The sequence below is a fragment of the Oxyura jamaicensis genome, chromosome 15 (genome assembly GCF_011077185.1).
Source record: "Oxyura jamaicensis isolate SHBP4307 breed ruddy duck chromosome 15, BPBGC_Ojam_1.0, whole genome shotgun sequence".
NCBI lineage: Eukaryota > Metazoa > Chordata > Aves > Anseriformes > Anatidae > Oxyura > Oxyura jamaicensis.
The window spans coordinates 8,866,152-8,890,752 of record NC_048907.1 but is presented as its reverse complement, the minus strand read 5'-3'; the positions used below and the strand labels follow the sequence as shown (position 1 = coordinate 8,890,752).

The following is a 24,601-nucleotide window of genomic DNA, read 5'->3' as shown; positions in this document are numbered from 1 at the left end:
AGCCACATGCTACGAGGCTATGGCTTTGCAAGGTAAGAGTGTGAGTTGGGGCAGCTTCAGCTCCTTTGCCTGAATCTGTTGCATCTGCTCTTGCCTGTCTTGAGTGGGTTACTGAGTTATTTCAGGACCCTGGACTAGCTCACTGCTCAAACAAGCCCCACTCCTGCTCACAAGGGAGATGGTCGGAACTCAGGTGGGCAGAAAGCAGCAGTCCCCCTTCAGGCTGCATGAAGCTTCCATGGATCCCAACCCTACGATACATTTAGGGTAAGGCAGTTGCTCGTTCAACAGCAGGTACTGAGAAATGGGTTGCTGAGATGGTAATTACAAGGTGAAAGTATTTCCTGGTAACTTGCTTGTGGAATGCAGGCTGCAGCTACTAGGCTGCTGTAAAACAGAACAGGTTTTGCAGTGAAGTGAAACGTTTCCAAGAATGAGAATGCCCAGCAGATTTGAATAGGGCTGCTCTCCTGTCTGAGTCCTTGATTTAAGATGTTTTTGTCTCAGTGCTTATGTTACAGTGGAATTGCTTGGTTTTTCATGTGCTGAGGATACACATTGGAGGGAAGGGATGCTATCCAGAGGGAGCAGTGCAGGCTGGAGACCTGGGCCTGTGTGAACCCCATGGAGTTCAACAAGGCCAAGTACAAGGTCCTGCACCTGGGCTGGGGCAATCCCAAGCACAAATCCAGGCTGGGTGGAGCGTGGAATGAGAGCAGCCCTGAGGAGAATGACCTGGGGGTGTTGGTTGATGAGAAGCTTGACATGAGCTGGCAATGGGCACTTGCAGCCCAGAAAGCCACTTGTGCCCTGGGCTGCACCAAAAGCAGACCCCACAGCGGCCTTCCAGAACCTAAGGGGGCTGCAGCAAAGCTGGGGAGGGACTCTGTGTCAGGGGTGTGGTGATAGGACAATAGTTTCTTTAGCAGTGTCTTGATGTGTAGGGTTTATTTCCATTTCATATCACGCTTTCAATTTCTCATCCAGAGGGCAGACGTAGTTCCAGTTTACTGGAGGTGTGATGGCCCTGCAACTCTGGTTGGTAAAAGAAAAGAACACTAAGGGGATTAAAAAGGTTTTTATTACCCACTGTCCATCAGCAGTGCCTTCTTATCTACTGCTTATTGCCTAAAGGAGTTTGTTTTACCAAGCTATTTTTATTATTCCACCTTATATTTAGAGGATTCTTTTGGAAGTGCCTGGCACTATGCATGCTCGAGCCCGTAGTTCACTGAACATGGATTACGTTAATCCAGTCGTTCAGCTTTCCTCAAATCAACAGATCCTAGTATTTTGTCAAACTAACACTTCAAGCAGCAAGGTAATGACTTGCTTAGCCACTATTCTTGAATATCTGCAAAGAACTAATTTCTAAAAGGCAACAAAAAATTTACTTTTTTCCTCAGTTATTTGAAGAAATTTTAAAGAGCTGCAATTGTGAGTAATGGTTGTTTTTTTTTTAATCTATAAATGGATTTATCAATAAGAGAGGGGTAAACAGCTGTTACACAGACATTTCTAACTGCAGAAAGTATTTCCTGATGTCCTCAGCTAACGCCCAGCTTTGTTTTTTTTTTTTCTTTTTCAGTGATGAAGCTATGAGGAAGGCTGGTGTTGCCCATAATAAGTCCAGCAAAGAGATGGAGAGCCACGTGTTTATGAAGGCTAAAACAAGGGTGAAGTATCTGGATTTTTGTGTGTTCCTTTTACCCTGAGGGGAAATGAAATGTTCTGTGTCCAATACGTGCAGGAAACTGGACTTCAGGCCAAGAGAGCTTTGCTGATTCTGCAGCATTTAATGCATACGTGGGACTGTGTTTGATTAAGTCTTATCTAAAGACTTGTATGTAGTGAATGGCGTAGAGTTTGCTTTATCTAGTGTGGCCTTATTCCATCTAACCAGTTTGGTGATCAGGAGAGACTGAGATATCACGAAAAAGGCTGCATTAGGAGTAAGACAAAGGGAATTTCTCTGGTCTCTGTGAAAGTCTGGCTATTATGTACAATTCTAGGCACTACCCAAATGTATAAGCTTCTTTCCTGGGCTGGTGTTGTAAGAAATTGGATACTATTGCTGTCTACAGACAAGACACTTTTGAGATGGAACTTGGTGAAAGTTTTATAACACTTGTTTATGCCTGCTGAGGGCATTCTCACTGGTGAGTAGGTAGTTATAGCGGTGGGGAGACTATCTCAGCACTGTGGCAGATTCTCTTGTGCATTATGATGCACATTAATTAATTGCTGCAAAGACTATTTGTCCTTTCACATCTGGCACTTCTACCAGGTGTTAAGTCTTAAAAACAAAGTTAATAACTTTAATAACTTAGCATACAAAAGTTCTTCTAGTATGAATATGACCTAGTTAAAGGACTAAAGTGAGTCAACGTACCCAGTAAGAAGTTTTGATCATTAAGGAAAGAACTAGAATGGATGAGAAATGGAAAATGGATATATTGGTATATAATCAGGTATACACACTGTGTTCCTGGTAGTGTGACTGTCACAGAGGTTCTTTCCACTGAATTTCGTGGGCTTTTGGGCTTCTTGGACCATCAACCACACTGACCTTCTGGTAAAGAGCATTCCCTTAGTTCATGAACAGACTGGTCCTTGTAAGTGAACTGCTCTGAAAGGCTCACGGGCCTTGTAAAGTAAAATCTGGTACACTGAGGAAGAATACTGAAGGACCAGAAAGTCGTGGTTGCTCTGTTTTTATTTCCTATGCTGAAACACTGTTTTTTACCTTTAGGAGGAGTATCTTTCTCTTGTGGCCAGACTTATTATCCATTTTCGAGATATCCGTAAGTAATTTTTATCCCAGTGACTGCTCATTGTGGAGGGAATGAAAGTAAATCTTCTGGCTTGTATGTGTGGGTCTGCATGTGACTCCTCACAAGTTGCTCCAAACTTTTGCCCAGTAATATACATGCTTAACTTCTAAATATTGTTTCTTTTACAACATCCATCTACAATTGAAGAGTCTTTGAGTGAGAAATAATTTAATGTTACTAATTCTGCACCTTCCCACTTTTTCCTGTATTTGTGTTTTTTTTTGTAGTGTTCTGAGTACAAAAGTGTGTTGTTTAATGTGTTTTATCTGATTACAAAGATAAAACACTCAGCTTGTTACAGCTATGATACAGCTGTCTGGGATTATGGGTCTGGATAAATTGTTTGGAGATGAGTGTAACTACAGTAGACAGTGATTTAAAACTTTCTAAATTATTATGTAACTATATTTCTTGGAGACTATATCTGAAGTGTCAAATCTGTATGACAAGATTAACAAAGATAATTAATGTGGTGTTCTTTTGCAGACAATAAGAAATCTCAAGCCTCAGTAAGCGGTAAGAGGTCTCATTATTTATTTATTTAATTCTTTTCTGACTAGAACAGCTCAAAAACCAGGGCTGTGGTGTACTAAGAAGGCTGTGGATTTCCTAGCTGCAGTATTACTTACTGGTGGAGGAAAGGAAAGGTAGCACAGTAGCCTTGTGAGTTGTTCAGTTCTGAGGGTGACAGGCCTAGATGGTGTTTCGGATGCAGCTCAAGAGAGCTGTTTCCCTGTTTGTGCTCCTGTTAGCTCACAACACTGAGATTCTTGGAAGAACAAGAGCAATTGAAAATAACCTCCTGCTGGGCATCCAGGTTTCTCCCTGTCATCAACTTTGGGTTCCTCACTGTGTTGCATTAGAGGCAAACATTGTGTCTGTGGGATGTGTGCACTGCTCTGCCATTTAATTAGTTAGATCTGATTGTGTCTTCTGCCTCTGTGCTAGTTCTTAAAGCAGTTATACTAGGAAATTAATACGATGTTCCTTGTGATGATGATGAAAATGAATACATCATTGGGATTTATTAACATCCCACCTAGACAGTTAAAAACAGTTTGATAAGTATTCTTAAGGAAGAGGAGGTGTTGCATTCTGTACCCTATGTTCTGTTTTGCCCTTCTGAATTGCCATTCCTTCTTTGATTTCACTTTTCTATATGCCCAGGATTGAGATTGTCACAATTCGCTTGAAAAACACTGAGTTTATCCTCTGTATAAAAACATGATGTTATGGTGGGAACCTGGGGAAACTGCATTGCAAAGGACTTCCTCTGGTTTGGGCACTGCTCCTCCTCAGGAGGAAGAGGCCAATAGAATCCACAGTGGGAACTCTGTTCTTCATATGCTTTTTTTGGGGTTATGAGTGGTATAGCTGCATGGAGTTTTGTTGGCAGCCTGTTTTGACTTGCATATAAATTCAGAGGTTGCTAATGAGTTCCTTTTGTCTGATATATTTAGAATCTATTTGCAACTTTGCAAATCTGAAGCACTTTAAATAATCTTCTCTCTGTTTACAGAGAGGCAAAGACCTGCCAGACGCTTCTTGTGGTCTTGCAGGCAGTGAGTGTTAGGTTCTAAGGGTTTGGATCTAGTTGTGGTCTGAAGCCAGCAGATCAGAGTGGATGCTGGAAAGCAGAAGATTTGGGGGAGGCAATTGCATGGCTGGCTGCATAATGTTAACTGTTTTCTTTGTAGATCCCATGAATGCCCTGCAGAATCTGACTGGGGGTCCCCCAGCAGGGGCACCTGGAATGGGCATGGCTGCCCGAGCTCAAGGAGCACCGATGGCTGGGATGGGTGGCCTTGGCCCAATGGGACAACAGATGAGTCTCCCAGGGCAGCAGCAGCCTCCTGGGACCTCGGGAATGGCCCCTCATGGTATGCCTGGTGTCTCTACAGCTACTCAACAGAGTAAGTGTTCAGTTTGTTTCAGTCACTGAAACTGTTGGATCAGTCTCTTAGTAAATAGCTCTTCCACAAGGAGAGGGTGCTGAAAGATTTTCATATTGCTGGCTAAATCAGCCAAAGGAACTATTGGGAGAGTTGACTTCAGACACTGCTACTTACTGGGATAAATGTCTTCCTTAGCATTGTGAGGAACAGTCTCTCTTCTATGAGCACATGCTTCTCCCATCCTCCAAGATGTCAACTTCAGAACTTTGTTCTGTGAAACCCACATATACTTTCTATGGCTGTTGTGCTTCCTGCTGGTGGCCTCTGTGCATATGTTTTCTTCAGTAGCTTCTATTTCTTAGAGAATTCTGTGGAGACTAAGGTGTGATCCTGTTGTGGTCCTTCCAGGTGACCACAGAGCCATACAATTTCTGCACATTGTTACATTTTTAATTTGGTTGCTGACTAAATACAGGCAGGGGGCTGTAGAGATAGTAGGCAGTGTCACAGTGTCATCAGTTCTGCTGTTAATGTACCTACTCCATTTGAGGATGCAAAAGTATATGCTGTTATTGAGGAGTATTTTATACTTTAGTGATTATCTTCAGTTACTGTGGAGTTATACTATGTAACTGTCTCTTGTACTGTTTGGCTTTCATGTTTTAAGCATAGGCTCCCTTCTTTTTAGCCCAACTTCAGCTTCAGCAGATAGCTCAGCAGCAACAGCAGCAGCAGCAGCAATTCCAGCAGCAACAGGTGGCTTTGCAGCAGCAGCAGTTCCAGGCCCAGCAGTCAGCCATGCAACAACAATTTCAGGTCCAGCAGCAGCAGGCAGCAGCAGCCGCAGCAGCCCAACAGCAGCAGCAGCAACAGCAGCAGTTGCAAGCCGTCCAGCAGCAGCAGCAGCACATGCTGAAACTGCAGATGCAGCAGCAGCAAAACCAACAGCAGGTGATGACAAACAAGAATTACAATGGCAATTGAGCTGATCAGTGATCAGTTACTTGTCAAGTGAAACTTGGCTTGCATGGAAGTACTGAGTATCAGCTCTTCCCGTTGTTAATACACTTCCACTTTGGGATAGAACTTCAGTTTAGACTGGCAACTTTACATTATGAAACCTTCCTTCTGGGTTGTAGTAAAGGTTTTTGGGTGCTTTCTTCTGCCATGGCAATAGAGAATTAAAAACCTTTGTCTCTTTCTCTTTATAAACATCAGGACATTGTTTCATTCTGACAAGAACAGTGGTGTGGTAAAGAACTAAAAGCATGGTATTATTCTAGAAATAGTGGTTATTTTGTCATTGTGTGAATTACAGATTGCTACTTTAAAAAATGTGTACTGAGCACTTACATGCATCATCCTTAAGCACAAGAACAGAAGAGGAGACTTCAGCTGTCATGCTCTTGTGCATTCCTGGTAAATGGCAGTGCTGATGCAGGCTGATTACATTTAAGAAGTGATTCTGAGCCCATTTGTAAAGGAAAAAGTGATGGACTTCATCTTTGCCTTTGAAAACTATTTTAGTATAGTGAGAAAAGCTTGGAATACTGAAACCACAGGACGTGCACTACGTAGAGTTGAGATATCTGGAGAGTGAGTTGATAAGAGGTCTGGGCTTTCTATACAGGCTTGAAAACTCAGCCTGTTATATCAGGGTTCAGTTTGCTTTTGATCTATGCTATAAAAATAAGGCTGCCATTGCATTGCTGGAAGCTTTAGCATCCTGGCTTTTCCTGCTTTTCAGATGCAACAGCAACAGCAGCAACAGCAACTACAGCGAATTGCCCAAATGCAGCAGCTGCAGGCAGCGCAGGCTATGCAGGCACAACAGCAGCAGCAGCAACAACAGCAACAAATCCCACAGCAGCAGCTACAGCAGCAGCCACCTCAACAAGTAATGCAACAGCAGATGCAACAGATACAGCAGCAGCAACAGCAGCAGCAACAACAGCAGCAGCAGCAGGTTGCTCAGGCACAACAGTCTCAGCTTCCACCACAATCCCAGCCTCAACCCCAGCCCATGGTATCTCAGGCACAGGCAATCTCAGGACAAATTCCTGGTCAGGTTATGCCTGTTACTCTCACGCCACAGCAATTAAAAGCAATGCAGGTAAGGGCTGGTGATCATTTCATTGTTGGTTCATTATGATCCTCTGAAGAAATAAAAAGTTTCCTTGACTTGTGCTAATAACAAAATAACAAAAAAGTATAGTTTATTAAGGGATCTATAGTTAGATTGTCTGAGTATGGTGGTTTTAAAGTTTTATGTCTGGACCTGTCAGAAGAGACCGGTTTAGTATCAGCGAAGAACAGGAATTCTATAAACGTGTGAAAACCATTTATAAATCTAAAAAAATCACTGCCTTGATTATTGTTGTTCTGGAACATTAGCAAGTGCTTTGAGGTACCTAGTGCATGTGGCTGGAGCCGCTGTTGGCTCTTTAGCACACAGGCTTTGCTTCTGCGGCCATGTTTAGAGGCTTTGGACAAAATTTTAAGATACTAGTAGTTCCTGACTTGAGAATGTGGACAAGATGATGGTTTTACTGTGAATGTCTTACTGCTTCATCTTAGAAGCTGAGTCATCCTGTTAATGTTGCAGCTTTTCAAACTGCCGCATTAGTCATGAGTGCTATGTGCTGTTGAGCAAAAAGCTCAGCTGTCATTCTGAAGCCTGCTTTTCTCTGAGCGTTGCTGGGGAGTAGTGGAGTGTCAGCCACTCTTGAGAAATTCTTACCTCCCCACAGAATAGATGGAGTATCCACTATGTGCTCCCACCAGTTAAGCTAGTAGTTAGATGTCACGTACATCCCTCTGACTTGTCCTAATGAATGTATAGATATTTGAAGTGCTGGTCATTAGTATGTGTTTAAAATATTATGCTTGAGAGAAATCATCACATGTAGTTAACTGTGTTTGTCAGAAAGCTAAAATACCTTAGTATTGTCGTAAGAAGACCTTACAGTACAGAGAAGTTGCAGGAATTCATCACATCTTGGGTGCAGTCTGTGAGAAGACTGTTCCAAATGTTAGAAGCCTGGGAACATGCTTTCATAAGGAAAGTTCATGAAAGGCTTCTAGAGATGGATATGTGAAGCTGATCTTACAGTCTTGTCTCCAAAACACCCCTTTTTAAGAGCATAGTCAAAGCAATTGAAAGAGAAGTGTTATACACTGCTCAGGTACACGTGTTTACTTTGTTCTTTTTATACTCAAGGTAAGAGCTCAGCTGGTCCAGCAGCAGCAGCAGGCAGCAGCAGCAGTGCAAGCAGCTCAGGCTCAAGCTGCTCAGATGGGAGCTTCAGGGCAGGTAAGAGCCCTGGAGGCAGTGTCCTTAGGTACAGGCCTGTAGCAAGTGCATGCTAAAGATGAGCATGGAAATGGGTCTCTGGTGGCTTTCTGATGAGGTCTGATCAGTCATCGCTATACAGAGGGGATATGGGCTCTTATGCTGCTTCCCCTTTGCCCGGACTCAGAGGCAGGATTTCATGGACAACCTCTTTGTGCATGCTCTCTGTCCTGAGTAGGTCAGATTGTTGCCTGAAGTGATACACAAATGCACAACAGTAAGAGGTCCTTCTGTGGAAACACTGCAAGTTTGACTGTTGGTTCCTGGAGTGTATTGCCTCTCTTTTTGTTACGTTCTCCTAGGTGACTGCTTTGTTGTCAACTGATTTCCATGCTGTGAATCTTTGCCTGCTATCTTAACTCACGTGTGATCTACCTTCCATCTCCACGTACCAAGCATAAAAACCAATATAGATAGTGAAATCTCTCAGCACTCCCCTTTCATTCCTTTCATCTTTCATTCTTTTTCTGAGTGAAATGAGCTGTAGATTTAGAATGCTCTTGTTCTGGATGTGAATTGTCAAGAAAAAATGGCATGTGTCACAAGTGCAGAGTTACGTTTTAAAAAAAAAGGCTGGTTGAAAGCTTATTGTCTAATACACTGTTCTTAACCTGCAATACAGTTGTAGCCCTAGTGATTGTTCCTTGATGTGTGTCTGGTGTGAAGGAGACACTGGGAGAAAAACTGGGGATGGCTTGAGCTGAACCTCTCCCATTTTCCACAAGAATATGAAATAGTCTTTCATGGTTTGCCTCTGTAGTCTTTCATGCTGAGACATTTTACAGACATGGGTAAGTACAATTATCACCACTTTGTATATGGAGAGACTGAGGCAGATAGATAAAAAGAGGTTGACCAGGATTCATGTCTGGCAATACAGAAAGATCTCTGCCATTTCAGGTATTGCACCATTTCACCTTCATCACCCAAGAAATGCTTTAGATTCAGTAAGACCATTAGAAGTTTTTGCATGGACAAAGGGATAACAATTGGTTCTTCAACATTCATCTCACAGACCGCTATCAGGAATAGTGTCTTGCACCCTCTTAACTCTCATGTGGTCCACGTACTTGGTGGTGGCTAAGTTCTGTTTCTGGTCCTTTTGCTTGAGTCAATGTAACACAGGATGTAAAAGCTGAGGAGTGGTAAGTACAGTTGGTGCAGTACTGGCAGTAATGTAGAATTCTTCTTCTACAGCTGAAATGCAAATTAAAGCTTTTCTTTGTTTCTTAAATAATTTCCAGGTGAGAGCTACAGGGACTTAGGCTGCCTAAAAGGAGACTTTGACTTTTCTTCTTTTTACTAACTTAATGGTGCTCTTTCCAACCTCTAAACAGCTGGATTTTGTTTGCATAGTCACATTAATTCTTGTCCCGTGTAGGGAATTCATATGCCAGTGGCTTAACAGCACAGTGCATTTGAAACATTTTGGGTAATAAGATGGTTGACAGCTGTTTTTGCATTGCAACTTTATTTATGATGAGCAGGGATTGCTCATTATCTGTTGCACATGGAGTTTTGAAAACTACACAGCCAGACTTCCATTTACATTTGTGCTGTTACAATGTAAATCTACTAAAATTCGCTTGATGCTGTCAAGTCCAATGATTAAACTGGTTTCTTATACTTGTATAACAATTTTCTGTATATAATGTTTAGTTTTAAGTTTGTGGTTGTGTACGATATTACAATGCAGCTCTGGCGTTGAGTACATGGTTACATTTTCTTTGATTTAGAAGAAGCTTGAGAGTAGATTTCTCTTTGCACTTAGTCCATCTTCCACTAGCACTGGATTTTATTTTAATAAATCTGTCTTGATTTCTGTATTGGTTTTGGGAAGCTTTTGTTATAAACAAACCCTGTCCTAATACTTGCTTGTTAAACTTAAGCTTGGTCTCTAGCGGCTTTCAGTCTGGGAATTTGGGTTGATGTGCCTGTGTTTTTCCTTTTCCATAAAGTTTCTGTTCATCATTCCTACATAAGAGTAAAAGCAATCCTAAATTCAAACATGGATACATACAAGTTTTGAAGTTCTCTGAAGGCATAAAGACACAGGTGAATGTTATTGTGCTTGGATGTCTAGTCCTTACAACTATGTAAGTCTCAGGTGGAAGTGATAAATAAGCCAAATAGTGTCCTAGTGACCACAGAGTGCTACAGAAGTGCTTGGAGCACTAGGAGGAACTCTGTAATCAACTGAAGTTAAGTATTAATAATGTTTAAATTACTGTTCGGCTGCAATTCGTTCAGTTGCTCAGAATGCAGAAGATTGGCTGTTGCTCTTTGAAAAGCAGAGCTGGCCTGCCTTTAGTGGAGTGGTAGTGTCATGGTACTTGTGTATTCCTACCAGAAGCTGTGTATTGAAGGAATTCTGAATCCTTGGATTTTAGATGCAAGAAAATTACAGGTTCAGGATTCTAGTTGTTACATTGCACTTCATTTTTTATCAGATAATGAGGTTTGTATCTTACAGTGGAGAGAGACTCAATTTCTCTGCTTGCTCTTTTTTTTTTTGAGTAAAATTCTCAATTCTATAAATCGATTTCTCAATGTCAGTTGTGGAGAAGGATTTGCCTTCAGTTTAAGTCTTTCTCAAAAGTACCTGAACGCTTCTAGCTGTCTTCCATTTTTAGACTAACTGATGAACTCCTTTATAGATGCATTGCTTTGCATAAAACAGATGCAGTCTTTGGAATCCACTTTCCCTACTGCTTTGTTGAAGGGCGACTGGTATTATAAATGTAAATAGGCTGGAAGAAGGGAAAAATAAATTACTTTCATCAAGACAGTGGGATTGGTGTCATTTTATGTGTACACTTCCTTTCCAAAGCATACATTTAAAAAAATATGTGAATAAAACTCAGAATTATGTACACATGCACACACATTCATCCAGCTACGATACAACAGCTGAAAGCCTTTGAATTGGCGTTTGTCCTGCTGGTGTTCAGTGGTTTGCCAGACAGTGAACGTACTTCTAATTTCCGTGACCTTGGAGGAAGTAATCTAAATCTGCACACTTTGGTGGTGTGGCGTGAAAAACGGGACCAAGATGGGACATGTGAGTCACCGTAACATCCCTGGGATTTCACACGCTCCAGAGATCCATGTGCATTCACGAGGGTCTGAGATGGGGTGATTGTGCCTGGAAGGATTATTTTTATTTTATTTTTGCCAGCATTTTTTTTTTTTTTGTTAGGGTTGTGTTGCTTCACCAGCTCTCATGTTGAAAAAGTAGCTCTTCACTGCACTTCGTAGCATCCACCTGTGCTTTGTGCCAGTGCTGGGTTGTTGTGTTTGCTTGTGGTGGCTGTTGCATGCTGTGTGTGTACATGTGCATGTGTGTGTGATGTCTGAAGCACTCTCATTTTGTTTTCCTTTTGAAATCCTGTCTCTGACCATCCCTCTTTGCCTGGATGGAAAGTGACTGCATTGCTCTGATGTTGTGAACTAACAGTTGTGCTGAATTTGACACTTATTTTCTTTATCAGTTATTGCTTTCTGTTTTCAGTCTTGCTATGTTGTATTTAATTTTATTTATTTTTAACAACTGTAAGCACATGCATTCTCTGACTCTCTAGAGACATGTTGCTGGCTGCTTCAATCCATTTGCACAGAACACTAAGCAAGAATGCCCCAAGTCATGTACTGAAAGGAGACTTCTTTTAACTCCTAGGTTTGTTAGAGCCTGCATAGGTTCCTTGGAGATATTTACACTGGGGAAAAAAATAAAGTGGTCCGGAGAACTTTACTGTAGATCTTTGAAGTATCAAACAGAAGCTCTTTTGCTGATAAGTGAATTATTAAAGTTACCTGAGTGCTACCTCAAAAATATGCTATTTTTCCCACAAACCTATATTCCACTCTAATTGACAACATATGTGGTGTAATATTAAAGCCTACCATTACTTAAAATTCATAGGTATTATATATGATTAAAACTGTGGCTCATGCGGGCTGATGAAAGGCACTTCTAGATGCTGCAGATCAACATCCTAACACTATTTTAGAATAAAAATCCATTCTAATGCTAACCTGCAGTTTTTGTTCTAAATGATTGCACGTTAGGGTGCGCTCAGTCTACACAAGTGAAGAATCAGTAGTGCAAAAATGAGCTTGAAGCAAATTATGGGCTCGTAACAAAAAGTCTTAGTGTAGCTTAGTAATAGAGGAATGGGTATTTGTCAAAAGGACAAATTACAAGGAAATAATTGACTTATTCTGTGGGGTGCAAAAGGAAGGAAATAGCTTTTTCAGAAACAAGTCCTTTTTGTTCTGGTGTTATAGTGTCATAGGTTACTCTGAAATTTTGCTCTCTGTTGGACAGCTCGCTGGAGCATTGCTGGTAGCAGTTGCTGCTGAACTGTCTGCCAGATTTTTTCGGAATGGAAGGTGGCATGTGCAAATACTTCTAAATCCTGGGAGTCCAACAGTGAGGGAAGGTGCATCAGAAACCTATGGCATTATAGAGGCGAAGAAGCTTTTTATATGGAGAATTCTTGACAGCTGTGTTGGAGAACTTATCTCCAAGAATTCTAGAAATTCAAGATGTCAGGCAAAATGAGGACCAACCCTTCCTGCAAATGATAGCTTTCTCAGCCCTCGACCTACAAATCTGAATCTACCTATCAGCACTATCAAGATATATAGAATTCCTATCAAGATGTCTAGAATTCATTAGGTGCTTTCTAAAAAATGGATAGAAAAGGTTTAAAAAAGAGTTTGGTTTATAAGCTAGCATGTTAGGTTAACCTTTAGAGAAAAGCTCACTAACCTTCCCTTCATGCTCCCCCTCCCCCTAATTCCTGGAGGTTGCATGTGCTTCTCATCCTGCCAGTGCACTGCATTTCTTGTTTTGCGATTACTTTTGTCTGTTGTCCCTCTGTCCTCAAAGATGATCACCGCACCTATGGCCCGAGGTGGGATGCAAATAAGACCACGGTTCCCGCCTACCACCGCAGTGTCTGCTACACCGCCAAGCTCCATTCCTTTGGGCGGACAGCAAATGCCACAGGTATTTACTGAGTCAAAGCACATTGTGTCAGGTATTGCACAGAGCATTCGATGCGTGATTATGTAGCGCTTGCTTTCAGGCAAGGGGAAGTTCACTTTTTCATGGAACAACTAACTTGCTGGTGTTAGGGTGTTGGGCTCTTCAGGTTTTTCATGGATCCTTTTTTGTTTTAAACAACACGTTTTCTGATGGCATGGGATATCAAATAAAGCGTTTCTAAAATGGTGTAGATCTTTATTTTAGCATGTAGAACGTTTACATGTTTATAACTGATTCAAGTCACAACTTAGAACTTCCAGGTTTCTGTTTAGTCTTTGTTGAAATTCCACAAGTGTGCGTTTAGGAGAGTCTCCAGAGTGTTGTAAGTCAGTACTGCAGTATAGCGCTTGAGTTTATCTTGGATGTAACTTATCATGTACTCCTGCTCTTTGGTTGAGCACTGCTGTTTCCAACCAATTAAAAAAAAAAAAAAGCTTCTTTTGTTAATCATAAACTTGTCTTGTTTCAGTTTGAGTAGTATCTTGGCATGTAAATCAGAGACCAAGAGAAATGGAACTGTTGTCTTCCTTCGCACCTGTGAACTTCCAAAAGGGCTCCACTTGTACCTGTACCAGAGAAGAAGCTGTGTAGGCAGGCTGTCAGCACCTAGCCAGCTGTTGCTGGAAGATCCTTGAGATCAGCGTACTGCATCTGCATGGCGTGGGTCCTGATGTAAAGACCTCACAGCCACGTTTATCAAGCAAAATCTTTCATTTGAGGGACAGGAGGAGGAGAGCAGGAGTGGGGAGAACTGGACTGAAATAGAACTGAGCTCTTACCTGTTTTACTTCTTAACACTGCTGCCTTTTGCTCATAGGTTTAGTGAAGGTTTATTTACTTTTGCATGTTTGCTTATTTCGAGTTTAGTAGGCACAGCCTTTTCTTGTCAGGTGTTTGCTAGGTAGATACTGTGATTGGAAAGATTCCGCAGGCCTAGGCAAGCGCATCCGTCATTTCTGGCTTCAGATGGTCAGTCATTTCTGTCCAGGTAACTATGTTAACTGAAATCAAACCCAGACATTGCTGTTGAATCACAGGAGAATTGAGCTTTGTTTGCTGTAGCAGTTTATGTACACTGAGACAACCACCTCCAGTACGAAGTATTCACAGTCTTATTTGGACTGACAGTGAGGCCTTCTGATGGATATTTAAGTATGAGATTGGCTTACGTTTAAGTCACAACAGAAGGGCGCTAGTAAAGCGTTCAGTGCTGTAGGCTGACCTTTTAGTGCTGCCATGTCGGTGGTTGTTGAGGAGCTTTGATTTCTGACACCAAGAGAGTCAGAAAATAAGGAGAGTTCTTAACATGCCAAGGACTGTGAAAATGTTGTAGAAAATTGAACAATTAAAGAAGGCAGAAGAAGAAAAAAATATTTATGGAAATGGCTCCTAAACATGTGGTAGGACAAGTGAGTAAGTCATTGTTTTCTGTTAGTAGGAAGCATTGTTCTAAAGACAGCCTGACGTGCCATGCAATTGATAGCTCTGGGTCAGTGTGAATCTCTAGTGCTCTGTGCCAAAACATTTAGTCAGGTTCTAGGTGAATTGGAATTTAGAAATGTTATTTATGCCTCTTTAGTTTTGTAAATGCTTAAATAACATTGTCTGTTGGATATGTTTAATTACCTTGTCATCAGAGCTCTTGAAGCTGTTCACAATAGGAGACAAATGGTTGTAGCATACATCTGGTTATTATTCATCTAAGAGTCTGTCATCTCTTTGACTACGGTATTAAAAAGTCTTTAGACTTCATGATAGATGGTTCTGAATGTCCTTTCACCTCAGAGGAGAGTCTTGGTATTACACTGAAGAATCACTTTCACCAGAAGAACTAGATGTTATGTCAGTATTGTGTGGCTATTTGTTTTTATCCCACATTGACACACTTCTTGTCTGTCCTTTTAACATGTGGCTCAGTTAATTCTGCAGTGGTTTCTTCTTGTTCAGTTGGTTGTTGATTTCTTTTGCTATTAGTTTTTTTTTCCAACAATATTAGTTCTTGAACACTAAAAAAAAAAAAATTCAGCACTTCTTGAATAGATGAGGAAAGTTTCCTACAATATTTGTATTGGTCCAAGAAACCCACTGATAGGAATTTTGAAAGGTTAATCTAATAGTTAGCTTTTGTTTTAGCAATTAAATGACTAATGTATTAATCCCAATCTCTCTGTTGTATTTCTAGCATCAAAACCTCCATGTTCTACCGACAAATCTATTGCAGTCTGCATTAGTATGGACTTCCAGTTTATGGTTGGTGCGGGAATCTTCAGCAAACTGAAAATCTAGGGGAAAAAGTCAGACTGATTTAAATATTTAAATAAAGCAAGGGATATTGTCCTGGCTGGGAATATGGAAACCTGTATCTGAATTCTTTTGGAGCTCTGCAGAGGTTTTGCTTTGTCCCACAGAGCAACATAATGGTGAACTTTAACCCCAGTTTACTACAGAGTAGGCAAGGCTGTGCTTACTGGCTTAACATTGAAACTGTAAGTACAGTAGTTAAAATGCTTTCTAGATTTTTACTTTAGCCTAAAAGTTTGTTCTTCCTCATCATTACCCATTACTTCCTTGTTGCAGTCTCCTTTTCCTTGCTTTTGGATTCTGCATATTGTACTGGCTTGCTACTGAGAGTCTCTGAAAGACTCACTAGCGCTTTGTACTGAGTGCTGTTCTTTGCCTGACACTCAGTTAAGTGGAGGTAGGGCTCATAGCAAAGTTTATCTTCCAGCATGTTATACTCTAAACACTAAGAATAGCTTTGATTTAGTGAATATTATTGAGCGCAAAACTTCATCATGCAAGCCTAAATAAGTTTAGGGCAGGACTTCAAAGCTAGGCTTTGGTGTTGTGATCAGGTCACTGCAGGGTTGCCTCATGTTCAGTGGGCTGTGGTAGCTGTTCATGAATGTGCGTTTAGATGCATAAAACCCCATCCTTCAGTGGAAAAAATACCAAGGTGTTACCTTATATATGTTGAAGATGAAGGATACACAAATGGTCCAGTAACCATGGTTTAACTTTGGAGTTAAATGAGGACCTAAATTAATTTATTGAGGCTAAACTTCCCTCGTTCTCCCTCCTTGTTAGTGGGAGTCAGTTGTAAAGAGCATTCCCTAGAAGTTGAAATTTCATTACATTTTTATATTCTCAACGTGTATCCTGAAAACAATGTGGAAATCTGAAGCTGAAGGTGTCTTTAGATCTAAACCATACAAAGACATCTGAAATGATTGTGTAGCAAATTAACTGCTTTCAAAGAAAAATAAGGCAGGTTTGGATCTGCATACTTCTGAGTACAAGTTCTTGAAAATAGCACAGTTTTGTGTTATATTCGATGTTAGATTTTAGAGTTCTGAAATGAAACCGGCAGAGACGTGTTGCAAGAAGGAAAGCTGTTTGCCTCTGCATGTACTCAATGAGAAGAGGTAATGCTGTTAAAAAGATGACAGCACTAATGTATTTTATGCTTATGTATGCGTCAGGTGCTGCTTTTCTTTGCTTTTCTGCAATATTTGTAAACGAATGTGAAGAGACCTTGGTGTTGAAGGAGATACAGAGGCTTGAATCTGGGCAAAAACCTTAATGCAATCTTTCTCCTTCCTTCCTTCCTAAAACACAAGGATTTAAGTTTTCAGAAGTAATTTTATGTAACCAACTTGAGACACTTTAAAGGGGCCTGGTTTTCCGGAAGTACTAAAACACTCAAAAGTGATCTTAGTTTGACTTAATGGAAATGGGTACAGCATCTCTATGGGTAAGTTCTAAATCACTTGCTGTTTAGAAGAATGTTAAATAGAATTGCTAAAAATAAAGGGAGTGCTCTTTGGAGTGTTCATCCTAGCTTCTATATGGTGCTGACGTGGTTGGTTTCTGTAGGAAGCAGATGATGCGTTTCAGTCTCAGAAATGTTTTTCCAACTGCTGAGGAAACGCAGGTTGTTAACGAATCTTGTTCTGGATGTTAGTTTTGTAGAAGAGGCTGGGAAGATAACGGAGCTAATGAAGTTTTTTGAAAATAAAAAAAGATAGGTAATGAACCAAGGAAGGACAGCACTAAACTTGCAGTGCCCATGAAGTGCATGGGGCTGGTAGGGGACCTCTGCTTAAAAATCATTTATACTGATGGAAACAGTTGTTGATTCATAAAGGTGCTAATCAAGGACTTACAGAATGGATGCATCAGTTACTGAGTCACAATACATGGCCTTGTAGGCTAACGTAACTTATGACCTAAGGCTACATACATAAAAATGTAAGAATTATTTGTGCCTTAAACAAACATGCTTACGTAACATCTGCATCACTATACCGTGTTTCTGGCTGGTATAGGATTTTTTGTTTGTTTCTAATTGATGAAGGGAAAAAATGACCATGAAATGAACATATGTGAGTGGTTGCTCTAATCTGAGTGTCATCTGTCTCTTGCACTTTATAGTGTGCAGCTTAAACTTCATGGTTGCCTGGAGTTTGGTGCTGTTCTGAAAATCCCTTATTTGTCTTTTTGTTCTTTAGGCATACCTTGTCATTCTCCAAAGGTCAGAAAGCTGCTTCACACTTTTCCATCCAGACATTCCACCCAGATTTGCAAAGCTGTATATTTAAACAACATGGTAGTGGTTTGGTTTACTTAATTGTTTTTCTTTCCTCTTGAAGAAAACCAGTTGAGAAGCTATGGACAAGTCTGACAGACCTTTGAAGGCTGTAATCAAAATACCAAAAAAATAAGATTTTTTTTTTTTTAATGGCTGTTAATTCTCAAGTTAGCACTGTCTTTTTTTCCCTGCTTTTCTTTACCCTATTTCTAATAAAGCACAAGTTTTTTGGATGGCACTTCTAATGCTTTAACTGCAACATGTTCGTTTGGGAAATGTGAAACAGTTATCCCATTGCATGCAGTTTTAATGTTTATTTCTAGTGAAGTTGTTATAAAGTACTGCCATAATATCCTCAAGAGAGATACAGGTGAGACTGTTTCATTGTGGAGGAGAACAGGAAACTAACACTTTCATTTCTTATAGGGCTGAGGATATGCTTCTCTCCATAGATAAACTTTTAATTTAGGTTCCCATCATCAGCTCCCTTTTGTTGTTGTTGATCTTACTCTTTTTCCTTGTTTCAGGTGAGCCAGAACAATATTACCATGATGTCATCCCCATCTCCTGTCCAGCAAGCTCAGACGCCCCAATCAATGCCTCCACCACCACAGCCACAACCATCTCCTCAGCCAGGCCAACCGACTTCTCAGCCAAACTCAAATGTGAGGTGAGCTAGACTGTAACTTTTGAAGACCTATGTCAAAACCATAAAGGTGAAGAGGTGAAGTTTTCAGAAGCATCCAACGTGTCATAGCAGTGCTTACTAAAAGCATATCTGTTTGCAGGCTGATCATGCTTCCTTGTTAGGCTCTCGCAGGTTTTATTTTATTTTTCACTTTTAAAATTTACTCTTATGTTTCAGCTCTGGTCCAGCTCCGTCACCCAGCAGCTTTCTTCCCAGTCCATCTCCACAACCATCCCAGAGCCCAGCAGCTGCACGAACACCTCAGAACTTTAGCGTCCCATCCCCAGGTCCTTTAAACACTCCAGGTAAATGACGTGAGGTCTGTAATGCAGACCAGGAATTGGGGTATGTTTTGATAACAGGTTTTTAGGAACTATTACAGTTACTATTTGGCATGACTGAAGCTTTAAAGAGCTTTGATGAACAGCCAGCATTGCAAGTAGTGAGCATGTTGTATGTATGATACTACACAACATGATTATCTCCTATTTAAATCAATTGAAACCTGTTTTCTCATCACTGAACCTATATAGTAGTTTTTTCCAACTTCCCCGTTGTTCTGAAAGAAAGGATGGTACGTTCTTTAATTGAGCAAGTGTTTAGAACTGTAGCGATTCCTTGGTTCCATGCAAAAAGGGGCCCTTAGTAATGGCCTGAAGTTGTAAAGAATACAAGCGCTTCATCACTGCTTTCCTCTAAAACACCTTCCTAGGTGTACTGTGACACTTGTGCACTTCTCTACCCTGGTTGTAATAAATACTTTTTGATACTGTGAACTGAAGTAACATACCGGCTCCTTCTCATACCAGTGTTATGTGCTCTGCAGATTAGAAAGCATGGACTTAAGGAAACTGCAGCAAATTCAGTGTTGATGTAGTGCTTAATGCAACAGAGTGAGGCAAAATGAGGACCTAGGAAATACATATATGAAAATGTGGACCTTTTCAGGAAAAAAATACAAATGTAATAAGAGTAAGTTGCTGTTCTGCCTGTAACATCTGCTGTCCGACATTATTTCTACAAAAAGATGAGAGGACTGGACAAGCACTTAAATATTGACACATTGTAGGTGTATTTATTGGACATGAGCTATGCTTTTGAGTTTCTGCATTTCAAATCTAGAGTCTGAACCGTGAGAACGCTGTTCTGCACTATCTGTTATCATCCATGTGACATGCAGTCTTTGCTTCTTGGCAGGAAATCCAAATTCTGTCATGAGTCCAGCCAGTTCTAGCCAGTCAGAGGAGCAACAGTATCTGGAGAAACTCAAACAGTTATCAAAATACATTGAGCCACTCCGTAGGATGATCAATAAAATAGATAAAAACGAAGGTGAGGTTCCTTGTATTTAGTCCTGTGTTTCTCTGTCAACTCTCTCTTCTGATGGAAGAGGCAGTGCATTGCCTTTTTGTGATGGTTTCTATTCCAGGGATTAAAAACGACAGTGACAGTTACTCTTTCTTCCCCAGGACTGTAAAGATTTTACTGTGAAGAGTGGGTAAAATCCTCATCCTTAAATTCCCACCAGTTTTCCTTCACTTCTGATGTTTTTGGGACACATTCTGTTAGAGCTTATGCAATGGGTATACTTATGGTGAGATGAAAGATCTTTGATCCTCACTACTTTCTTCAGTGTTGGCTAATGTTTTCACTTTTAACAGCATCCTGTATTTCTGTCTGCAAGTGTGGAAGCTGTTCTTGTAGTCAATGTTTGTCTCTCTGATATTATTTCAGATAGGAAGAAAGACCTGAGTAAAATGAAGAGTCTCTTAGATATCCTGACTGACCCTTCAAAACGGTAACTTTTTTTCATTTTGTCTGGACATCAGGATCCCTAGCTCTTCCAGAAATTTATTGTTCAGCATCCAGCCATGTTGGCAGTAAAGTTGTTTGGGGGGCTCAGGCACTAGAAACACTTAAGTTTGTGGTGATGGACTTTCTCCTCTTCTGCAGATGCCCTCTGAAGACACTGCAGAAATGCGAAATTGCTCTGGAGAAGCTGAAGAATGATATGGCTGTGGTACGTAATGCTTTGCTTTAGCAAAAGATAAGTGATTCATTCTTATGTTGCTTATGCTGTTACAACTGCAGGTAGGGTTGGACAGAATAAGAAAATGGGGAGGAAAAATGGGCAAGCTTCATATAAATCACCATGTAGGTGAGCTTTCAAATTCCTGTGTTTTGTGCAAATATTTGAGTAATTCTTTCCATGAATTTTTGCAGCTGATTTCAGAATAGACTTCTGAAAGTGGAAAATGCAGTCTTTAATTTTACTGCATGCAGTTCTGAGAATTGTTTGCATTTTATGCATTGGGAGTTTACTGCTGTAAAGTTGTAGAGATGTTTTTATTTTTGGTGACTATTAAAAGAAAGGGTGATGCTTTTGTGTTTTAGCCTACTCCACCTCCTCCCCCGGTGCCCCCCACCAAACAGCAGTACTTGTGTCAGCCACTTCTGGACGCTGTCCTGGCCAACATCCGTTCACCAGTCTTCAACCATTCCCTTTACCGTACGTTTATGCCAGCTATGACTGCAATTCATGGCCCACCGATCACGTATGTATCATTAACCAGATGTCTGTCTTAAATGTTCCTTTTTAAGAAAAAAAAAATATTTATTCAAACTATTGAGAGAATGGATGGGTTTATGGCAAGGTGTGAGTTGTACCTTTTTCCTTTTTACACCTGTAAAATATTTGACAAACGTGTTGGTATAATGTTTAGAACCTAATTCTTTTGTGTACTGTGTTTTACATAGGGCCCCAGTTATCTCCCCTCGAAAGCGGAAATACGAAGAGGATGAAAGACAGACCATACCAAATGTCTTACAAGGGGAAGTTGCAAGGTTAAATCCTAAATTCCTGGTGAACCTGGACCCCTCCCATTGCAGTAATAATGGCACAGTTCATCTTATATGCAAACTAGGTAAGCAAGAAGACACAAAGGGCTGAATTCAGAAAGAACTGTTGATCTTGATTCTAGAAATTTGAAGGGCTTTTTTATGCCTAGTCTCGAATCTTGCTGACCTGCGACTTCTGCATGAAGTCTGTACTTATCAGTATTATAGAGCAGCTTAATCATGAAATTCCGTACAGTCTGCTTCAGGGAATGCCTGGAAATTTTATTCATGCTAAACAATCCTTTCCTCATAGTAAGGGTTGAAATCAGTAAACTCGTTTAATGTCTAGAAAATTACTTATTGCTAGCAACAGTCTTGATTCCTGACTTGATTTGTGTTGATATGTGAGAATTGTTCTATCTCCAATGAGCTGGAGAAATGGTGAGTTAATCTTTGGAAGGGTCTACCTCAGTTTGTACCAATGATGACTGACAACGTTATATGTTTGAAAAAGGAATTCAGATTACAGCTTTGTTGTTTCTATCTCAGCTGAGTATGAAGAAAGCGTTACAGTCTGTGAACTTGTTTTCCCCATTGGAATCCAAAAGCAAAACAGATCCTTTTTCCTCCCATTGTATGAGAAATCTGAACTGTTCTCAACTTAATGTTAGTACAGAAGGCACCTAATTCTCAAAAATGAGGTGTCTAATTTAGTGAAGGTCTGCTAATGAAATGTATGGCAATGTGCAGAAATGCTTAAGAGATGGAGCTGTGTTTTGCCAGGCTTTCCTTCCAAGAAATTAAGTGTTGTTAAAGTGAGCAATTGCTGTACAGCAGAAATGGAAAAGTACACCTTGGTTCCTTTTTGGGGCTCAGAGGCTAGAAACCATGCTGAATGATGTATGAAAAAAATGTCCATACAGAAAAACATGCTTTATTCTGATGGGAAGTGTGCTTACATTCTAGATGACAAGAATCTTCCAAACGTCCCACCACTACAGCTCAGCGTTCCAGCAGACTATCCTGATCAGAGCCCTCTGTGGATAAAAAACCCTAGACAGTATGGTATGAGGATGCTAGCATTACATTTGGGGGGGCATGTGTATGCAGTAGTGTTGGGGAAATGTGAGGACTGTGTGTGTATATATTTATAATTCTATCCATTATCTTCTTTTCCAGCAGCCAATCCCTTCTTGCAGTCGGTGTATCGGTACATGACTTCAAAACTATTGCAACTTCCAGACAAGCATTCAGTCACAGCACTCTTAAACACCTGGGCACAAAGTATTCGTCAAGCCTGCCTCTCTGCTGCATAACATCTCACTTGCTAAGTCATGAATCAAGAAATAAGGTCTTGAAAGCTGGCCTTTTCCATGTGCCTTTGGAAAACCACAGGCATTTTGGGGAGGTAACTTCAGAAGAAAGAAGCCTTATGTTGTTTTGTTTCTAGGTGTCAGGTTCAGTAGAGAACCTGGTGTTAGATTTAGCTTTCATGCTTTTTCTCTTCTGCCTCTGTGGACTTTTGCCAGCATTTTCAAATATACAAAATGTGTATATATGGTTCTTGAGACTGTATTAGGAGGAGTTTTTATTGTCTTCTTAGAGAAGAAATTATTTGTGGACTTCCGTCAGGGAGTCTGATTGATAAAAGAGGAAGCAGGGAGAGAATGCCCTAATTTACTTCAGTTTGCAGAGTGCCAGTATTCCTTTCGCATTGTATGTTTTGTGACCTGATGCCACCCCAGAAATAAATAAGCTGCAGCTAGACCGTGCTTGCAAACTTCCAGTGTTGGAAGGAATCTTTTGCCTATTAGCTTTGCCCAGGGATGAGATAAATTATAGCCTTTTAAGGGCATCCCTCAAATATGTGAGATAAATCTGGGAAATTATACTGGGGGAGAGGGGAGACCAAATAGAAGAAAAAATATTTTATGGCTTGTTTTAAATGCTACTTTGTATAAATGGTTTTTGGTTAGCATGGACCACATTTCTCTTGCTCCAAAAATGAGGTGATCAGAAAGAGGAGATACTAGTATGCACAATGACTTCCCCTGTAAGTATGTGTGTGTAAAGGCGGTGGTGGTGGGGAAACAACAGTTTAAAGCTCTAGTACCAGAAATCAATCCAACAGGCTTGTAGCTACATGTTGTCTTTTACTGATGGAATAGGATCAATCTCTAAGGCATCTGGCTTACTGGGGGGGGTTGATGCAGTTTAGTGGAAATGCTTCCATTCTACATGGTGTTATGGTGTTTTTTTTTCTTTTGAGAGTGAAGGAAGAAACAGGAGCAGAACTGACAGCTAATATTTTGTGCCTTGAACAATGATGGGCACTCAAGCTGGTCACCAGCTGCTATACGGTTGGGCACTACTAATGAAAACACTTGCCATGAGTAACTATAAATTCATGCATAGTCTGATTGTTCATCAGACATTCTTGTAATTTGTTCACTCTTCCTAGTGCATAAAAAAATTCAAATTTCAGATTTTCCCATTACATCCTGCTCCACCTCCCTGTACTGTGCAGCAAACCTTAAAGAGTAGCTGGACTCTCTTACCGTAGTGTCATGAAACTGCAATGACCTTTGTAAATCTGTGTGATGTCATCACTTCTAGGATGTTTTTTAAATGTGGGTACTTAGTAAGCACTGACTGAGGCAGCAGAATGCTATCAGTATTTTGTACATGAACTAATGCGTTACCTGTTTGTTTCTATTATAATAAATTTATTATTATTCCTGTGTTGGATGCTAACATTATACTGCTCTTCCCATGTTGATCCTCAGATACCAGTTGTGTTGCATCCATTGGATGATGGTTACTTTGTTCTATGGTAAGGGAAAACAAACACTTTGAAGGTCAGGAGAAGAAATCAAAAATGGCTCTTTGTTCCATGCAACACTATCTTTACTGTCCTCATGGTGAATTGGAAGACCTGGTCAAGAGATTAGTAATGGTGTCTACAAAGGATGTAGCTTTTTAACAGGTACTGGTACATAACTGCAGCAAAAGAAGCAGTGGCATCAATCCAGTTCTTGTGGAGAGGTGTTCACGTCACAAAAGCTTTGTCTGGTTATTGTAATACATAATCCTCATAACCTAAGAAATGAGGATGGAGACTTTTAAAGCTATTGCTACAGTCCAAAACAGACATTTATAGAATTTTTCTTAATTTGGTTAAAACATATCTAGAAATGGATGCAAAACATATGATAAATGTCCATCAGGTTTACAATACTTCTTTTAGTGCAGTTTTCAAAGCTGTCATTGTGGTTTTCCTTCAAACAAGACATAACAAGGTGTTACACTGAGAGATCAATGAGGGGTGGGCATCCTACCATAGTGCAACA

General features: G+C 40.5%; 1 protein-coding gene across 1 annotated transcript in view; it reads left to right on the top strand.

Moving 5' to 3' along the window:
• MED15 (mediator complex subunit 15) overlaps positions 1-24,010 on the top strand; it is a 28,427-nt gene extending 4,417 nt beyond the window's left edge. Inside the window, exons 2-18 of the mRNA XM_035340959.1 lie at positions 1,589-1,676; positions 2,753-2,804; positions 3,321-3,350; positions 4,532-4,747; positions 5,418-5,680; positions 6,492-6,842; positions 7,950-8,042; positions 12,976-13,095; positions 18,253-18,395; positions 18,591-18,718; positions 19,611-19,745; positions 20,148-20,211; positions 20,367-20,433; positions 20,808-20,968; positions 21,171-21,337; positions 22,218-22,316; positions 22,431-24,010. Coding sequence (XP_035196850.1) covers positions 1,589-1,676; positions 2,753-2,804; positions 3,321-3,350; positions 4,532-4,747; positions 5,418-5,680; positions 6,492-6,842; positions 7,950-8,042; positions 12,976-13,095; positions 18,253-18,395; positions 18,591-18,718; positions 19,611-19,745; positions 20,148-20,211; positions 20,367-20,433; positions 20,808-20,968; positions 21,171-21,337; positions 22,218-22,316; positions 22,431-22,567 — 2,314 coding nt within the window. The 3' untranslated portion in view covers positions 22,568-24,010. The remainder of the gene's footprint in view (positions 1-1,588; positions 1,677-2,752; positions 2,805-3,320; positions 3,351-4,531; positions 4,748-5,417; positions 5,681-6,491; positions 6,843-7,949; positions 8,043-12,975; positions 13,096-18,252; positions 18,396-18,590; positions 18,719-19,610; positions 19,746-20,147; positions 20,212-20,366; positions 20,434-20,807; positions 20,969-21,170; positions 21,338-22,217; positions 22,317-22,430) is intronic.
• The last annotated feature ends 591 nt before the right edge of the window (positions 24,011-24,601 follow it).